The 20,406-nt window shown below is 39.4% G+C and overlaps 1 protein-coding gene across 1 annotated transcript in view; it reads right to left on the reverse strand.

The window, feature by feature from the left end:
* Window positions 1-1,249: 1,249 nt before the first annotated feature.
* LOC106650308 (gamma-aminobutyric acid receptor alpha-like) overlaps window positions 1,250-20,406 on the reverse strand; it is a 46,690-nt gene continuing 27,533 nt past the window's right edge. Inside the window, exons 3-11 of the mRNA XM_014368236.2 lie at window positions 14,543-14,610; window positions 13,685-13,905; window positions 12,663-12,745; window positions 9,929-10,128; window positions 9,531-9,618; window positions 9,278-9,438; window positions 5,075-5,308; window positions 3,061-3,257; window positions 1,250-2,515 (exon numbers count right to left, since the gene is read on the reverse strand). Coding sequence (XP_014223722.2) covers window positions 2,296-2,515; window positions 3,061-3,257; window positions 5,075-5,308; window positions 9,278-9,438; window positions 9,531-9,618; window positions 9,929-10,128; window positions 12,663-12,745; window positions 13,685-13,905; window positions 14,543-14,610 — 1,472 coding nt within the window. The 3' untranslated portion in view covers window positions 1,250-2,295. The remainder of the gene's footprint in view (window positions 2,516-3,060; window positions 3,258-5,074; window positions 5,309-9,277; window positions 9,439-9,530; window positions 9,619-9,928; window positions 10,129-12,662; window positions 12,746-13,684; window positions 13,906-14,542; window positions 14,611-20,406) is intronic.

Here is a 20,406-nt window from a genome sequence, read left to right on the forward strand (position 1 = left end):
GTGGAAGTGGCCAACCAATCAGTAAAATATCTTGTGCTGTGTCAGCTAAATCATTTTACTGTTTCGGATGACCACCGTCGCTGGATGGATGTTAGCCCAAACTAAGCGAATTCGATACGAATTGACTTGCTTCGACAGTCCGATACACGGCACTAAGTAGCACTGATACGTGCAGAATAGCAGACGGGGAACAGCATATACGTATAAGTAGCGGTGAGCAACGAACAGCCGGCCTATTCGCGGTGAACGCGTAGATGGAGGGGATAACAGCGTTGACGTTGATTATAACATCTTGCAGCAACACGAGTGACGCACAGGGCCAACAGGCAAAGTTTTCAAAAAGAATTCTAAATGCGGAAGTCAGTAAAAGTCAGGACGCTTAGCATTGTTGTATGTGTACGCGGCTTGGGTAGGGAGGCATTTTTTTAAGCTTATTGCGTACACAAGATTAACTTGAGTAACTAGATACACGCGAGTTACTGGTCTGCTGCTGCGACTCACACATACACGCACACACAAACAAATGACACACGCAAGCGAAAAGGCTTATTTCATATAAGATGAGCAGCTCACGACTCTTCTCGCACATTCTGCACAGAGACGCACGCATTCACACATGGACACGGCGTTACATAGCACTGCTGACAGTCGGATGCATTCTAGTCGAGTTCTAAATGTACTCGTCAATGTGAACTTTTACCACTCACTTGTTAGTCTAGGCACTAGCATGAGTTAAGCATGTATTTCGATGTCCCCCCGCCCCCATAATTTTTTTGACTTACCTTGTATATTATCGATATGCGTACCTGTAAAATTTCATATTCCACGTATATTAGAAAAAAAGGCCACTATTGCTGGTAAAACATTTTTATGCAAAAGTTGGGCTGAAGATCATCATGTTTTTAAAATTGAGTAAAAACTGTTTTATTATAATTAATCGTGAATAAGTTTTCCATATATTTTTACAGCAATAAAAAATATATATGAGGGCAGCACTGATCGAGTTCTATACAGATAAATCTCGATATACGTTTGTGCACAATACAACTGTGCACAACATTTCAAGTTAGAACTTGTATAAAAAATAATTTGTGCGTAATAAATCAACATTTCAATAATTATTATTTTGTGCAAAATTTGATGTGCAGAATATTATCAATTCCATTAATTTCAAAAAGTGAAGTTAAAAAATCGTGCCTGTTTTAAATTGTGAATAATAACGTTTGTGAACAAAGATGCTTATCGCGAGAGTATTTTCAAATTTTGAAGTGTCAAAAAAAATTGTGTTAAAAAATAATTGTGCCAAATAGATGTGTTTATATCTAAATATATTTAATTAAAATTATAAGATAATAATTTTCTACACAATCGAACCGACACAGTGCACAAAAAATTGTTGTAACGTTTCTGTGTTTGATGATAAATGTGTTTAATAATTAGGTGCATGAAGTATACCCTGTCTTTTAAACTCGCCATAAAAGATGTACTGTTGTAAAAATGTCCTACAATATCCGTAGTAGTTCTGCAGGAATACCACGACTTTTTCACAAGGGCGCTAAGAGCGAGTCACTTAAATTATATTTATTGTCGAAATTTACTGAGTAACATAGTAAATTACTTAATGCAGTTATTAAGATGTAAAGAAATATAAAGTAATTTATTCTTACAAAATGTAATAATGAAAACAGTTGGGAGAAAGGTTCGTGAAAGGTTGATCGTGTTACTTTATTTTCCCTACGGTCTAAGGCAGTAAAATATTTGAAAATTTTTGATTTTTTCGTTCAGCATTTATAACTAATTGCAAAATTTTATACAATAATTATTATACTTTGAATTTGGCACAATTTTGTTGTTGTGAGAAAAAACGTTCGCACAAAAAATTAATAGTCACTACTTTTTAAGCTAATCAGTAAGATTGATTCAGTCGTTTTTTTTTTTATTATTGGTAAAATAACCGATGGATGTAACGAAAAAAATCTATATTCCTCGTTTTAAAAATGTTTGATATTCATAGATCATTCGTACAAACGTTTAAATTGCCAAAAAGAACATACATAATAATGACACACAAAGCATAAGTAATTTTCATTGCTCTTTCGTTCTCCGTTAGTCGCATTAAAGTTCAAACAAAAACGACGTTTCAATATATAAAAATCCTCTCTCGTTGCGCATCGTCACTAATTCATCCGACGGCTATACGGACTGCGCTAGACTGCGGAGGGGAAGAAGCTGCGGTGTGTGTGTGTTTGTGCGCGATGCACATGGATTTTTCGCATCTCGTCGTCGTGGTCGTTTTCACCGGCGATGCGAGGCCGCGCTCATGGGCGGATCGTGCCACTTGAATTCCTCCTGATAGGTGACGTAGACCATCCAGTAGCAAACGATGAGCAGAGTGAACGAGGCCGGAAAAACGATTCGGGCGACCCGGTCGATGTACGAGACGCTGTTGATGTAGCGCTCGATGCGCTCGCCGTGCTTGCGACAGCCGTCAGCCGCCTCGCGTTGACGACGCTTTCTGCGGAGGGGGGCCAATGTATAGCAGCGTATTAGCTCGTTGATCCGATGAATTTGATTCTCGACCGCGAAAAAAAAGTTGTCCCTTTGGTCGCGCGCGAGCGTCGACTTACACGGATCGACTTTTTTACTTTTATATATATCACGCGTCAAAACGTATGTAATGCAGCAACAGCTGCGCGACGAGCACACCTCTTCCTCATCGGATTATTTCGAAAAGTTGGCTCGACATTTAACTCGCTGCTGCTGTCACCGCACTCAGCGCCACTGGCATCGAACTTTTTATTTCGCGATGCGTATAACGTTTTACCCCAACACGCAGCTCGATTTGTGCAAGGGTTGCGGCGCGGCGCTATAACGTTGGCAAAGTTTTAATTTATTGCTAAAAGTAGCGCTATACATATCGCGCGTACATCGCACGTGCAGTTTTGCGTGGATTAAAATGGCGATCCGTGTAAAATAAAAGTAAAAAAATAAAATGTGCACCGTGCAGCCGATAATGAAATCGTAAAATACATCGCATTATTATAAAGGATCATCGCGTACCTGAAAGCCATGTCGCCGACGAGACAGTAGAAGAACTGCCTCCACTTGGGCAGCCAGAGCTCCGTCTGGGTCTGTCGCTCCATCGTCGAGGGTTTGCTGCCAGCACCGGCCTGGCCTGGCGCGTCCACGTCGGACTCGTCGTTCGTCACGGTGATGGTCATCATTCGCTTCGGGTCGGGCAAACTGTACACTTGGTCCTGCGCGCATTTTACAATGTAGTCATATATATATATAAAGCGCGGATAAAAGGTATGAGGAAAGATGTTGGCTGCATTCGGCAATTCTCTCGAGGATTTAGAGGAAAGTCGCGGAGCGAGCTGCTGACAAACTCGTGCTCGGATATACTTTTTCAGTTTCGAGAGCTGCCGCTGCGCCAGTATAGTCGAGCAGGAGTTTACTATATAAGAGGGATACAGAGTAAGTCGCTGCGAGTTTCGGGCTCGTATAGCACGATTCCCAGTTACGAGTTTTTGAACACTCACACTTTGAGGCTGCAGACAATCGAGAGACTTTGAGTGCACTTACTTAGCGGCGAGGGGGTATAGCGCGGGCGCGCGAACTTTGTCCGACATTCAGCACGGTTGCTACAGAGCGTGTACGGTTTATTGTTACAAATTATACCGCCCGTATTTCTGACCAATTCTTTGCTCTCTGTTTCGATGTGAAAATCAAATTCTGGCGAATTAAGCCGCACGCTTCTACGATAAACGATGAAATTTCCTAAATCCGTCACGTAGCGCTCGAGGGTTCATTACTCTTTCTTTTTAATGAAATAAAGTACTCGATATAAAGAGGGAGCATTTGATAGGGTGCATTTTCCATATTATTCTATATAATGATACTTCCGCGCAAAACGCGTAACAATACAACGAAATATGTATTTACGAATTCACGTTGAATTGAATATATAAGCTCGATTGCTAGCAGCATATTCTCTCGTAAAACGTACGCGTACAGTGTATAATGACTTATATAATGCGGAGGGTAAAAATTAAAAAAAAAGGAAAAGAACAATTGTGTACAGCTGCACACGCGCACGCCATAAACTACGGATCGGGCAAGAATATTCCACAAAATTTCTATACGGGATAATCTGGTATATACAACGCGCGCGTACCTATCATGATTATTAATCGCTGAATCCTTTTCTTTTCTACATCACGTTGTACATGTAAATCCCGTTCATCGAGTACGCTCGCTCGCGCGTTAATTAATACGAAGTGGCAAGAGGACAACGTCGACGACGTCGACGAATCGTTGCGCGCTTGGCTTTGCGCGCAATTTCGGGCAAGAATACGTGTACACATACTAGTTTGGAAGAGCTGTAAACGCCATACGCAGAGATGCAGCCGAGGGGAGAATGAGAGAGAGAGAGAGAGAGTCACGAGAGATAAACGAGCCTTGTAAATTACTTTGCGTTTTCCGAGCTTATATGCTTGCGCGTACGTGTGTCGCAGTTCTGTACAGTGACTGGTATGTAACGCATGCTGTATACGATATACATTCGCTGCGGGCTAATGGACTCTGGACGCTTGAGTTGATTCGTGTTTTATGCCCGATACACCAAAAAATCCCCCTTGGATCATATAATGCGGTAATATCATTTTTACGACGTTAAATCGGTCACCGATTATCGGAGTTGCTTGTATCAATGCGCATATTCATGTCGTGCGTGAGTTTTCCATGATTTAATTGTGTCCATAATTAAGTGTGTACGAGTTATAAGGGATGAATATACAAGAGATCGCAGTAATTCGAGTCAGACGCGACCCACACTTATTCCACAAGATGTGAGCTTTAGCTATACTGCGCTGACTTATTTCTTTAATTTTCAATAAAAGGCCTTCAGGTCATGCGCCAATTGAGTATTTGTTATCGCGAGTACTGCTTCTCCCATTCAGCAGCTAATTTTATATAAATTACTTTACTTGTTCAAGCTTTTCATTAGCATCGAGTGAGGAAGAAAAAAAAAACAGAGAGAGAAGAAAAAAAGCTTCGAGTCTGAAGCACTCACATTGTAAAGAGCTGCGCAGAAAATGGAAGAGCCGCGTCGCCTAGAGGCCATAATGCTCTGATGCTGATGTTGCTGCTGCTGCTGCTGCTGCTGCTGCTGTTGGTTCGTAGGACAGAAGTCGAGACTACTAGTCTCGTCGGTGTCACGACCTATGTCCTCCCACTCGCTCGCTGTCTCGGGGTCTTCCTCAGCCTCCATGAATTCTTCCTCCAGTGGAAATTCACCACTGCCTACCTGCGTGGGGCACAGACATCGCAAAACGTTGCAGTGAAATGGATTTTCAATTTATTTTTTAACGTCGAGCTGGTGTTTATGACACGTGTAAAATGACATTGGAAATTTTTTAACGGAACAACTACACATCCCTGGTAAAATGTTCAAAATTTTAGATATAGTTTTTGGCCAACAAAAATTTCTTAAACATAAATGAACCATCAGATCATAAACCAATCAATCTATCACTAGGTATATTACTATGTATAAAATATACTACATATGAAAATATAGCAATCCATAGTGCAACATTTTTTCAGCATAAAAATCTGTAAAACTATATCATACATTTTAGTTTTCAGTTTTTATATATGTTTTTATTATGATGGTGTAATACATTTGCGTGCTCAGCACGACTTGAAGCAATGTACAACATTTTTGTAGATAGTGTAGGCGCCCATGTTACCACTAGCAGTAATTGTTAATGTATATTTGCTTTAGCCTTGCTGTGGCTAGTTTTTCAATTTATTAACATTTGTTGATATTATTTTAAGACTTCGGAAAAAATAAACATTTTTTGAAAAAATTATATTAATAATTTATCGTGCATTTCATAAATCCATGCTTCGACTTATACAAGTATTTTTACTTTTCCACTTGCAGATTTACAGCTAGAAACGTACTCGCCATCTAGTGGTGGATACTGATTTTAATTTTGATTGAATGTCCATATACTTTATGAGCTATTTAAGGCTCATTTTCAGATCATTTAAAATGCGCTCAATATTTTGTATGATGAAAACAAGCCAAGCAGTGGTAAAGTATTTTAAAACATTTTAAATGTTCATTTTCTGTTCGTTGTACCTATAGGTCATTATAGATTTTGAACGTTTTTAGCAACGATTTTGGGATAAAAAAAATGGAAGTCATCAGTTAGGTAAAATTTGAGCAAATTTTCATCAGCTTTTTTCAATTTACGTTTGGGCATAGACAGAACTATTTTCTCAAATATATCTTAATTAATATACACGTAATAATTTGTCTCGATACACATGCACGTAAATACGACACAGACAGACGGACAGACATGCAGCATGATATAATTTTGATGTAAAAACTGAGGCAAAACCATCTCGGTGGGTACTTTTCACCTTATTTTTTTCATTTTATTGAATCTGCCTCTTTCTCTTTTCTCTGTCTCTCTCTCTTGTGCGAGGTAATTGAGCAGCCACGCGCGCGGACACTCGCGACTTTTTAACAAGCTCTCTCGACGTCGACGTAGTATGTCCCGCCTTTTATTTTTGTGTGAGCTGCTTGCCTCGCAACTTTTTGAACTTTGCTCACGCCGAGGCTTTTCTTCTTCTCCGTCTCCTTCTTCATCTCGCAGCTTCTCCTCAAAAAGCCGTACAGCAGTGAATATACTTGCAGCACTTTTCATCTCACTCTCGAAAGAGAGAAAGAAAGAGAGAGATAGAGGCAGATTAGTCGAAAAGAGGATTATTTTTTATTCCTCCTATTTGTGTATAGTACAAATATACATGTTTGCTCTTGTAAGTCGGTTCACCTCGAGAGAGTGAGCAAGTCTGTGCAAAGGGACTCGACTCGTCGACGCTTGCCGGTATACACGTACACAATTTACAAACATAAGGCGACTTGATTACGTGCGATAGAGATTCAACAATCCGTGCAAGAGTCGCGCGTTAGCTAGTGCTGTAATTAGCACTCGATGAAAAGACAGAGAGAGAAATGCTGGCTCGGCTCTGGATTCGTCTTATTGAAATAGTTTGCTGTTCCGGGAGCTGGTGTGCAATAAGCACACTGTGTTATAACAGCTAGAGAGAAAGAGAGAAACGAAGGAGCTTTTCGACGCCGATGTCGCGCGCTTTATAGTAGCTGCGAAATAATAGATTAATAAATATAATAGATTGTCGAGACCTCGTCGAGCTAGTTCGTCTGTCGCTAAGCTGTCTCCCTCTGCGTAGGCTCATAATTCAATTGAATCGCGTGCGGGGGATTAAATAATTGATCGAACGAATGCGCACAAGTGGCATCTTAGCTCGCAACCAAAGTGTACACGGCAGCAAAAACTTTTATCCCGCGCTGCGTCGCTCTTCTTCTTTCTTCTTCTTCTTCTTCTTCAACTTTGCCTCAAATGCCTGGCGAGTTAGTGCTTGCGCGCGGCTCGTGTCACGACTCGGCCTGTGCACTGCTCGAAACTTTTGCTCTCTTAGCGCACGAAATCTTGACTCGATATTATAAATGTATGTATGCTGCTGTATCAAAAAAGGAGACGCGGTTACAGCTAATTTTCCTTCTTGCATTCGTCTGCAACCTGCCTGCGCGCGTTTATGCACGAGCGAGTTCGGTAAGCAAGGGACGAGGGCGTTGCGACGAACAATTATCAAAACGAGTTTCACCTTGTTATGAGAGAGACGTCGTGTATTTATAATTTATTAACGCGAGCACATCTTGTCCTCTGGAAGTTATTACAAAGCCTCGGAATTAGCTAATTATAATGTAGGCGCGCCACATTTATACATTAAACGAACAATCTTGTAGGAATAAGGTAGATTACTCTGTAAAAGTGGCACGTCGGTGTCTTCTTATTAACTCAAAAATTTACGAGGTACAGTTGTGATAATTTTCGCGAAGATAGTTCAAGAAAAATATTTATAAATATCAGGATGTTTCTAGTGCATTAAATGTGCTTAACGACGCATTTTATTCGTGCAACTATTTGCCTCATCAAAACTGTAAATAGCTCAGCTATCAGTAGTAAGTGACCACATGGCTCGCGAGTACGGTGTAAATATAAACTGAGAAAATACACTTTGACTTATACAATTATTTGCTCCTTGCCACTTGCAGATTCAGTAATAAATGTATTTGCCATCTAGCGGTGAAACTTGAAGTTTGATCCAAATCTTATAAAATAATAAAATTGTCATTTTTAGATGATTTAAAATGCGCTTTATATTTTCAACAGTTGATTGTAACAGAAAAATCGCCAAAACAAGTCAATTATTAGTAAAGTATTTTAAAACAGTTCAAACATGGTCAGTTTTTGGTCATTGAATCATTATTATTGTATCTAATATACAGTTTAAATAGAAATTGTCAATATATTCTCCAATCCTTGATTTATGAGGATTTTTAACGCGCTTCTTTACTTGCGTCATTTGTTTTTGCCAAGCGCGAATATTAGCGTGCATGTACGGATTGCTTAAAATTTAATATGATCCTCCGACTCGGACGTAAATTTTGAAGTTGATAAGCAAGTAAGAGGTAGGGACTAAAGGCGCGAGTTTTATAGCTCGCGCCAAAATGGAATGAACGACTTTTGCCATCGGCGTCGCGATCGCTGCTCACAGCGTCTGGTCCGAAATTCTGCTTTCGTCTCGGTTAGCTGTAACGAAAGAATAATACGAGTCTTGTATTGCTTGCCTCGTACTTGCCAAACTAAAGCAAAACAAACGTAGATAGATGATATTTGTGTTTACGGCCTCTCGACTGCTTTCGTGTATTGAACAAGCTTCTACTATCTAACAAGCTTCGTTGACACATTTTTCGATAAATATTTCAACACATTTTCGTTAGTTTTACTCACTGAATATATTTACGAATGATATTCTCTGGCAATTTGACCATCGTGGTTATTAATACGAACGCTTATTAGAATACGACAAGCAACAAAAATGATGATTTTATGAGACCAACAAAAGATTCGATTTCGATAATCGACTTTATGATATTAATTGCATACCAAAGGTCGATATTAAAAATTAAATAAATGTCTGTCTAAGTTGGAGTATTAGAAAAAAATTTAATTAGAAGAATTTTTCTGCCTGAAATATTCCCTGCTATTAAACAGTAAATAAACTGACTTAGCAATTGGCCCAGCTAAGGTTTGTAACAAAACTGCCAATGGTATACTATGATACACGCTTGTATGTATATGATTATAATATATAAAGTATTATACATCCGTACCTTGGTAAAATAATGCACTCCGGCGAATTCCAAGAGGGTAGCGATGCAGTAGCCAAAGCTCATGAGGAGGAACCAGTCGAGGGCCGTGGCGTACTTGACTTTCGGTAGATCTTTGCGCGAATCTAGGCTGATGGTCGACAAAGTCAGCACAGTGGTGATACCTTGAGAGACGCACCCATCGTCGTACGAGTTTTAGTTTTAGCGCATAAACACATGGAAGATGAAAAAAAGATAATCAGGGAAGAAGATTTACCAAGACCGACGCGGTCGCTCGTTGCCTCGCGATGAATCCAAAACGACACCCAGCTCAGTACGACTATCAGCACACATGGCACGTATACCTGCAAATTATTCGTTGTTTCATTTTTCGATTAATTTCCACGGGAAATATCACGTTAAATTGAGTTTTCTTAGCAAACAATCTGAAAGAAAGGAATGGCGTTTGTACAAAGCCATGCAAATGGTTTTGGCGAATTTCACATAGCCGGAGAGATTCTTGGTCGCGCGGCCGAGCGCAAGTCCAGCCTTTGAACTCGAGGTTTCAAGGCATTCTCATTAAATTATACACGCTCGGCGTATACGACAAGAGCATTTTCACGCGTAATGCGCATCATTCGAGGTCCGTTATCGGAGCTCTCAGCTCTCGCTTACCTGTATCAAAAAGTAGCCGGTGTGCCGCTGCAGATTGAAGGACACTTGAAGTACGGAAAACTCGCCCTCGCGCCTCACGAACGTGAGATTCCTGTAGGGATAGCCCATGAGATCGAACTGAGACAGAGCCATGCCCGGCAAGAAGTTGACGCTCGAGTTGTCCTTCCACTCGTACACCAGCTCTCCGGACGTGTAGGCGTCTATAAAAAAAAAACGAATGAAAGTCTCCGTGTATATTAACGCGCAGACACGAATATCTCGTCGTTGAGAGAAGGGAAAAAAGAAAGGAGAAAAAAATTCACGTCGAAAAAAAAGTAAACGTCGCGATCTTTCGGTACGAACGCGCGACAATTGCCCGTTGTCCACGTTGTAACAGTTAACGCGTACTTTACACTCGAGGTGAAATTTCAACGAGTTTTTAAATAGCGATATCCCTCGACGCCCACGACGGACTTTTTGCATATTACGTACGCCATTTGGGGTCTTTTTTTCTTCGTTCGAGCTTTATCCTATACATGTATTTCGGCTCCCCTGGTGCTACAACGGGAAGCGGAGGGACCTAAAAAGCTCGGTAAATTTGAACAAGTTGCATACGCGTCACTTTTTTCCCGTCCTCTCTCTCTCTCTCTCGACAATCTCCCACGCCCTTGCGCGCAGCTGTTCGCAGACAGTGTTTTTTTTCCTCTATATAATATTCTTATGAAGAGATTAAAAGGACTCATTGGCAGCTCCCTGCGCACCCATTAAACAAAAATTGAAAGCCAACGGGTACTACCGCGCACGGCCTGGATAATTTAAAGATGATTAAAAATTTTTTAATCCTCCGAGTACCGCGTATATATAGTCAACGCGAACGCACAATAGTGCATTCGGATATAACAAACAAGTCAACAGTCGAATCCACGCGGTCAATGAATTATTTAAGTGCTCTAGAGTTGAAAGAACGTACATGCAGTATATAAACTCTTCGAGCTCGCCAAAAATCATACACGCAAACGCGCGCAACTGCACAGGTGTGTATATCGGACGTGTTACAATGGGAGAAATCGACTGTGCACGCTGGAAAAAATAAACAACAACAGCAGCATCGAACAACGAAGCGAAGAGGATAAAAAAGAACGACGAGGTGCCAAAAAAAAGGAGGGGAAAAAAAAGAAGAGAACGCGAGAGGCAGAAGCACAGGAAGATACGCGTTATACCGAGCTTGCAACAGCTCGGCCCCGAAAAAAGTTTGTCGAGATTTTCCCGAGGCAAAGAGTCCCGAGTATTACGCGCAGCTATGCTACTAGGTATATGCACTGGCACATGTATACGAAGCTTCTTGCTCCATGCGCCGACAAAAGACCGGGGGGCTAGCGCGTGTGTAGCGAGATAAAAATAAAATTTATTCAGTCCGAAAAAAAACAGCCGTAAAAGTTTAGCCCGGTGTCGCGGTGTTGACGAAAAACCGGATACGTATAATAAAGCGCACGGCACAGCAGCACGTGCATGCACGCTCGCGAGTTTCGGGTAATCTCTTTAAATTCGTCGTGGTATGCATGTAAGAATTCACTTGGATTCTCTATCTTTGTGCACGTAAGCTGGCTTCTTCTTTTTTTCAATTTTTCCGTCTTGACTCGGCGCGCTCGCTTGGTTTATGAATAAATTCGTTTATATATGCTACCATTGTGTCGTTTGACTCATTACTCCGCAATTCGTCGGTCTTTGGGTACGCGCGTAAGCTGAAAAAGCAGGAGTCGCGAGCGGTACAACTATATCTTATCCAAATAATTTTACATCGTTTAATTTCGAAACTTTCCTTTTTCGTAAAAGCCACCGCGCCACACTGTGTACAATATGAATTATGCTCTACTTCATAAAACTTCCTGTAAGTGACATAAAAATGTATACCCTTCAAAGAGACCCGAAAACTCCTCGTCAGACTCTTTAAACTTATATTCGCTCAATTTTTTTTACGCGAACCATTCATCAAGAGTAAAAGACGAATTGATTTGTTACACATCGATATCAATATACGTGTGTTATCGAAGCAACAAATGGTCATTCGCTAATTTTTTTTTCAATTACATGCGAGATTGAAGTTCGGTAACAAGATGTGCTTAGTAAATCCGTGTTCGCAGTCTTAGCCGACGAGCGCAAAGATAAGCCAAAGAACCGGGACTATAATAGGCAACTTTTTAATTAGTCGCCGTCGTCGTCTCGGTACACGTACTTCAGATGCACAACAGCAAGGATAATTCGCAGGCACTATATAGGCGCTTTATTAAAATGAAAGAAGCTATTCAGACTGAATTTTATTACTATGATAATTCGGACCTTGTGTATACGGGTGGGATCGTGATTACGGCGCGTGCCGCGCGCGAAGAATCGGACAGAAAAACAAAGAATAAATGCGGATTAATGCGTGCCAAGAGCCAGCTCTAGTTGGCTTATATAATTCTGGCTGGGATTTGAGTTGACGCGCGTTTATATACCGTGGCTGGAGTCGGGCTAAACACTCGGTGGCACGCGCGGGACCAGTGCTCGCAGTGTAGAGTCTCGAGAAAAGAGCGGAGGACATCAGGCGGCCGAGCTGCGTAATAGCTCCGATGTTTTGTTTTCCAAGGCACACATTTATTTCCCAAACAACTACACCGTTACGCGACTTACTCGAGGAAACAATTTTGTTTAAGTATATCTATAAAGAAAGTATATATAGATAGATGCAATAGACATGCGATGCTTGTGTACTTACAGCTGCCGAGAATCAGTGGACAGGATTGCCGATCCATCGGGAAATTTCTCAAGTCCATCGTGCATTTCGCCTTGATGGTCAGTCTGCGTGTCATCGAGATGTTCTACTTGAAAAATGTGTAAAGGAGCATTGCCGCAGGCACGACGCACCGAGCTCGAGCCCACGCACAAACTGCACGCACGCGTACATTTGTGATGTATACAATTTTACGCGCTTACTCGAGCTTCGCGAACGAGCGTAAAAGAAATAACAAAGAAACATATTGTAGTATTCATTGAAGATGAGACAACCATTGCCCGACGAGTCTCGGCTTTTTCTTGCCCTCTTTTTTGTGCGTTCGAATGCACTTTACGAGCGGAGGCACGCGAGCGAGCGATATTTGCATAGCTGCTTTTTGCACCTGATTTCGGTATGCATGTATATAAAATGTTTTTTCGAGTATTTATGTGCGTTATAAGTCAGGACTTTTAATTGCATCATCAACTTTTGCTCTTACTCGCTCTTTCTCTCTCTCTCTCTCTCTCTCTCTCTCTAGTCTTCGTTAATGCTCGCGGATGAATATGCAAATGTCATTTGCCGTCAAATAAATTACAAAGTTTAATCCGTGCAATTTTAATACGCTCGGGCTCTTAATTTTTCAACGGTAAAGACGTGTAACGTAATTTACCTCGAGCTTTTCTCCCAATACGGCTGTAATTCGTTTTGAAAACCCCTCAAGAAAATATGGGCAAGAAATAAAAATGCGAGCCAGTATAGTGTCCCGAGATCTATAGATGAGCGCGAGTTTTGCAAGCCAAAGCCACCGCCACAGCCGCCGCTTTCGGTGAAAAATGCTACAAGCGCCGCCGCGCAAGCGACATAGAAAAAGCTCTTCTTCTCTCGTGTTCTTTAGGTACAACGTATGTATATAACGGTGACTCGGGGCTCGCTTCATAAGCAGTGTAAGAAAGAAACAATAAAAAGAGAGAGAGAAAGAGTAACAGCTTCGAGTATATATGCATGCATTTATGTAGTATACGGACCTCATCGAGTATAGTATGTCACCTTCTTGACTTATCCTGAGCAATTTGTTGGGCACAGTAATGGTGTGCACGTAGCTGTGCTTGCCATTGTAAAAGTAAGTGTCCGGACGCCAGATACGCTCGAGCATCTTGATGCTCAGGCTAAGCGACTTGATCGGGCCGAGGAAGCTGAGCCGCGAGTCCCGCCAGTACTGACGGAAGTAGCAGTCCATCGAGTAGTCCTGTGGTGCATATACACGATTCATTCGAGTCATAATATTGGCACAATGAAATTTCCATCGCATCGATGTGTGTCTAATTAAAATCGTCACAATGACGACGGGGGCTCTTGATTAGTTTTTAAACGATCCAATTTACGACACAAAGAGGAGAGATGATTCGTGAAAAGAAAAAAAAACAAATAAAAATACGGAGTCGGGGGTTGCCGAGCATCCTCCAGCTCGACGCTACTTTGCAGCCTGACTCTCCAGCTGATTTTTGCCCAGCGCCAGGCGCGCGCGGCTGAAACTATTCGATGTACGCGCGTGTGGACGTACACGCGATGTGGCGTCCACGAGTACGAGAGCTGAGAACATTAATCTGCGCTCCGCAGGCAGTATAAGACGCGCGCGCCTGCCAAGCAATAGAATCCCAACGGGACCTTTTGCACACACATACGTATGCGGCTGCGAGGGATGGGTCGACGTTATCAGCTGCCATACGATGTACGCTTTGCGCGCGTATGGATAAGCGAAGCTCGTTTCTCCATCGTACATATAAAAGGACGCGCGTGCAATTATTTATTCGCGAGCGTATTGTTGTTTTGTTTCGATGAAAATCATTTTACCAAAGCAAAAAAGAAAAAAACATAAGAATTACCATGTCGAGCTCGGATATAGGACCCATGCTGCGTATGAGGATGTTGGTTTTGACGATCGTCGGAGTACCTGCAACAGAAAAAGAAAAAACGTCACGTATGAATCTCAAAAATTTTATTTATTACAAGACGTACGGTTTTTTTCGCGCTGAAAAATGTTGGAATTTATGTTAGATTAATATAACAAGCTTTGTAATGAAATTTTTCGTCTTTGTTCTCCGACAAGCGAGACTTTATCCTCGACGATAAAAAAAATCGACGAAAAAATTTTTACGATCTCGACAGCTCTCGTCGCGAAATTTCGACAAGTCTCAAAAATTGAACCTCTTGTGGACCTAGAAAGTGGATAACAAAAAGGATACAGTATCATATTTTCAAAGATTAAATTATAAGAAGCTTCACATATCTTGATTTCATTTTACGATAACTGTTTCCTCGAAAAAGTCGAGTTTTCTTTTAGTGCATCGCTTGCATGCTCGGTGTATCTGATCGAAGTTTGGACTTATTCATGTATAAATGTACTGATAGAAGAAGAAGCTAATGCCAAGAATCAGCTTGATCTTGCTGTAAAAATAGGATGATTCTTGCCTTTAGAAAATTGAATTCTTTTCGCAACGGATTTTTGTCGTTACCTTCGTCTGATACACTTTGAATATTAATCCAAGTCGGTAGCTCAACGATGCACTGGGTGGGACCTCTGTTAATGTCAAGTTAATGAAGGTCCCTACACTAAAATTGTACTTTTGCATAGAAGTGTACCGTTTGCTTTAAATATTTTATGTGTACCTGGGCAAAAACGAGAAACAGAGCAGTCGCACGGTGTAAACGTTTTAAGTTTCGTATACACTTCAGGTATTGTGAATGTGTTGATAGTGGTGCATCTAGTGGCGGAGACTTGAATTGGAATTATCACAGCAGAAAAATCATCAAAAATAAGATATTTAAATATTTTAAATAATTCATTAACCCATTATTGATATTGAGAATTTTTATCGAAAAAATGTTTTTTTTCTACAACGTTTGGTAGTTCTATACACTTCTGTGAAATTCTATCACTTTGAAAGACCATATTAATTATTATATTACTAGATCGAAATTGAGATCTGATACAGCTTTATTTAATCATTGAAATTATAAGATTTCGTTCATTTTTAAACTTCTCTTTATCCCTTTTTTAAATGTCACGAGATTACATTTTCCAGAATTTTCGACAAGATCTTTGTGAGATAACAACAATTTTAACGTTAAAGAACAAAAATATAAAATAAATATTAAATGAGCATACCAAAGAAAGACTTATAATGCTCCGAGACAATTTAATGAAGATATACTAGCTTTCTGCGCGAAAGCAAAAAACACCCATAAAAATGATGTTCTCTCGTATTAGCTCGTTAAGCGAAAAATGATGCGCATAATATACATCGAAGAACGGCGCACAGGCTGAATCGCATGAATACGTATAGGTAAGCATGTAGCAGACCATGTAATACAATGGTGCGCAAGTGTGCCATGTGCAAATGTCTGCGGGTGTGTCTAGTGGATAGATTCTACACACACCCCATCACTTTTCTATTCGAAGATTGAAAAAATTTAATTTTTATTCCAAGCATTTTTGCACTCAACAATATTATAATATTTATCATAATCGAGTTCGCAAGTGCTATAGTTTGCATTCTGAAATGAAATTTGCGCATTATGTTGAATCAAATTCTTCGCAAAGTAAGATGGTGTAGGTCGAGGCCGCTATACTCACTGCCGAATCTTGTAACTAACCGAAAAGTATTTATGAAAAATTAAATCAATAATTTTTTGAAATTTAATCAAAAAGAATATATAAGAAAAAATAATTTTTGAAACAGTAATTTTTTTTGTTAATTTATTTATTTAAATGATACGAAGAACTTGGCTCTGATAAAGAGTTTACTATGGTTTGAGTCAGGGCCTAATGCATATTTCTTGAAATCATGTCAAGTTCAGGGCTTCATCGGGGCCTGCATTTAAATCATTCCATAATTATAATCCTACCAATATAATTTTACAAAAAAACAATGATAAAAATATAATTGAACAAATCAATTCTATATTTTTGAAGGATTTATCGATTACTTAAAAAGAAAAATGACTCGTTGACTTTTTTTACTAAGAGTGGTTTATTTCTGTCTACACTGTACACGTAGGGTCTAGTCACGAGGTCATCGCGATAAATAACGGCTCCGGAACCCGATATTTCAATAGTTCGATGAGTTCGTTTGGCCACTGGTGTCACTATACGCGTTCGTGGGCACATAGACGATACGACCCCTATACACATATTGGATCTGTATATACATAGCACCACGTATGTACGCAGTGAATTCGAAAGCGAAAGGAGTTTCTGCACTTAGCATGCGAAGCGATGCACATACACATATAGACACCGAGCGAAAAAAAAAAGAGAGAAACGAGAGACACACATCGATTTATTGTATATTGATTCGGATAAGCGTGTAATGAGATTTTTCGCGTATCTTCTGGCTTGCCTCCAACTCGCAGCTGATATTCATTGTTCGTCGGCTCGGTCTCTCTTTTCTCATTCGTTCGTTGTTCGCGTACGTACCATGGCTGCTCTGTAGCGTGGATAGCAAATAAAATAACCGGAAAGAGATATTCAACCTGTTCATTATTTACGCCGACAAAGTCACTTAACGGTGATACGGCGCGCGTCGTGAATTATTACCTCGATCGTTTTTCTTTCGAGTAATTAGGATGAGTAACAACCTTTTTTCAACAACGACGAGTTGCCTGAACGACTTTTTATTTATTTTTTATATCAAGAATCAAAGCGCCATTCGATAGATATTTGAGATTCTGCGTTATTTTCCTTTTTCTATATCAAAGATGATATATACTTTTTTGCATACTCCTTGTCTACGCGTGTGTGGTTTACATTTTATGCGCGTCTTTTTTTCATTCCTCGTCAAAAAGAAGAGAGCGAGCTGTTTTTCACTTTTTTCGATTTCTCTGTCTTCTCTAAAGGCACCTGTGCTACTCGCGGGCGCGTGCACTGCCTCTCATCCAGAGTTATCTCTCGAGGGCTTTTTTTTGCCATCTTTGAGCGATCCTCATTTTTTTCTGCTATTTTTTTCAGCGCAAATTACTGGTGCCCGCAGCTCTGCGGATGTGTGTGTGTTTTTTTTTCATTTTGTACGTTTGAGGAAGCCAATTTCAGAGAGAGAGAGAGAGAGAGAGAGAGAGAGAGAGAGAAAGATCATCGAGTTTGCCGTTAATTGTTCTTGCGCTAACTGCATTACAACGATTACAAATGTCGGAGGTCGTCGACGCATCGAGGAGAAAATGAAAGATAATGTAAGAAATTACGGAAGTCTTGCGGAAAACGCGATTTCGTGCGTAAACTATTGTATATAACTTAAACGCTTCGCAGAAGAGATAGAGAAAAAAAATCAATTAATGCATTATCCAAAATTACTCGTGCGTGTGATGAATTCGTCGCTATGCGCGCAGCTCATAAAGTTTTCCAATTACACGAACTTGACGTGCATGCACACTAGACCGGGCCGTTTTTGCAAAAAGTTTTGGTATTGCCTGGGCTCAAGGCTGAGCTTAAAGTTTAGGGTTTGACATGAAAAAGCCGTGCCCAGGAAGTCCAAAAAGTAACGGGAACCGGTCTCGATATATTTTTAAAGTTTAAAAGTTTAAAAAAGGCAAAGTTAAGTGGAGATCGTCAACTCACTTATTTATTTGTTGAGCCGAATTACAGTTCTATACAAGCAAATTTTGACTGCTCTGTTCTCAGTTTTCGGTTTTCAGAGCGGTCTTGAGGTATATTCATATTATTTTTCATACAATAACGAGTCATAATTTTCATGGTGTAAATAGAATCGATTAATTAATTAATTAATCGTCGCGAATGATATTTACATGCGCGCTGATTCAGCGACTCGAAAATTATTATCTACAAGTTTAAGTGGTAAACATTGTTTCTCAGTCTTAATAGGATAAAACTTCATTATAATATTAATAGTTTATACAAGATTTACATGGACGAGTGTAGGAACATGTACTTAATATAACAGAAACACGACTCATTGCTTCGACGGCGATGTTGATTGCTGCTCGATGCTCGTCGTCTGCTCCTTGGCGTAATTTTTCATGATCAGCTCCAGGGTCTTGGGGTGCTTGTACTTGGCCGCGAGGAGTATATTATTTTCTCTTTTTTTTTAAATTTTTGGGAAGGGTTTGGGTTTTCTCAATCTCTTCAGTGATTATTCGTCTATGATATTGTGTCAAATTTCGCGTAATAGTAATTGATATTACTATTCGATAATAAATAAGACCTAGACATTAGTAGTGTATTATTAGTATTAACTAAACTAGGGATAAAATTTGACAATTTTTAAAATTCGCTTTCCATCAATGAAATTGACTTTTTTACACTGTAATAATTAAAAGATACAAAAATAATTGAAATTAAATTTAAAATTTAAATCTTTAGCTGAATTTTAATGTATTTTATTCGTTCACAAATAAAAAAAATGGCAAGTTTAATTTTTGAATAAAAGCTTGACGTGTTTTCAATGACTCTAGCATGCGATATACTCGAGTTTGATCTTGAAATAAATTTTAAAACGACTCTCAGAAAACGTTATGAAATGCATGTTTAGGTATATTTCGATGAATTCAAAAATATTGGTCAGTCAAAATCATAAAGATTTTGAGAATCTGTTTTAAATAAATTTATTTTCATTGTACATACAAAAAAATTTTTTGTAATCATAGTTTTTTTATGTCATCTGCAAAGCTGTGTACATGATATGAATAAAATTAAACAAAATATAAATAATTATTTCTCTGCAGTAACACGATTGCTAGAGAAATGCAGGTATGATAATTTTAATAAAGGCAAGCGGAAATACGAGCTGAATCGAAGCGACGCCCTGACGATCATGAAGGTGTTCCTCCTAGTGGAATTTGTTGGAGAAATTAGCGGTCGTTGATGAACGAGCTCGGCATCTGCGCGAGAAACTGTCGGGAAGATTTTTCCAGCAATGGGCCGTGGAATCTTTCTCCGAGCTGATATGCCACCGCCTGACAATCGAGTGAGCTGTGACATCATCATCGATGGATTAATGAACCAAGATTTGTTGAATATTTGCTTGGCGGCTTGTTGAAACCAAAACTTGCGCGATGACTCTTGCATTTCGTGTAACCGCATTACTATGAGAATAACGAAAAATTGTATACACGTTGGTAAAAAATTGCAGCAAGGCTAATATGCGTATCCCTATACGTATGGATGATTGAAAAAAAATCATTGATATAAACTTGAGCTTCGATTACAATAAGTTGGTATTGAAATATAACGTTAATAATAACAATCGGACCGTTGAGTTTTACAAAAAAAAAATATGTAAACACAAAATAACTGCTTGTGATATTTCTTAATTTATAATGTTATTTTTTCATAAAACAAGCCTTATTATTGTTAATGGCAATCCAGACGCTTTTAATCAATAGATGGAATAACTCGATAAATAATGCACTGATAAAATAGGCCTATTTTTCGTTTAAAAAAGCTACATGTCTTATGAGTTTCATTATACTGTAGCTTCGCTTATTGCAAACTCATATGCAATTGAAAAAATAGCCGTATTATTTTTTTTTTTTTTTTTAATTATCAGATAAAGAAATGTACTCATACCAAAGTTATCTAGTCATCTCAAAGTATATCTCCCATTTTCTTTCAAACGGATTGCTTATTAGAAAAAATATACTTTTGAATGAAAAAAAATGAAAAAAAAATGTGAAAAAAATTTTTTTTCGATTCTTTTTCTATGTATAAATGAAGGACTTTTTATATTTTTTTCGG

This window comes from Trichogramma pretiosum, unplaced genomic scaffold, assembly GCF_000599845.2.
Source record: "Trichogramma pretiosum strain Unisexual culture from Peru unplaced genomic scaffold, Tpre_2.0 scaffold3, whole genome shotgun sequence".
Classification (NCBI taxonomy): domain Eukaryota; kingdom Metazoa; phylum Arthropoda; class Insecta; order Hymenoptera; family Trichogrammatidae; genus Trichogramma; species Trichogramma pretiosum.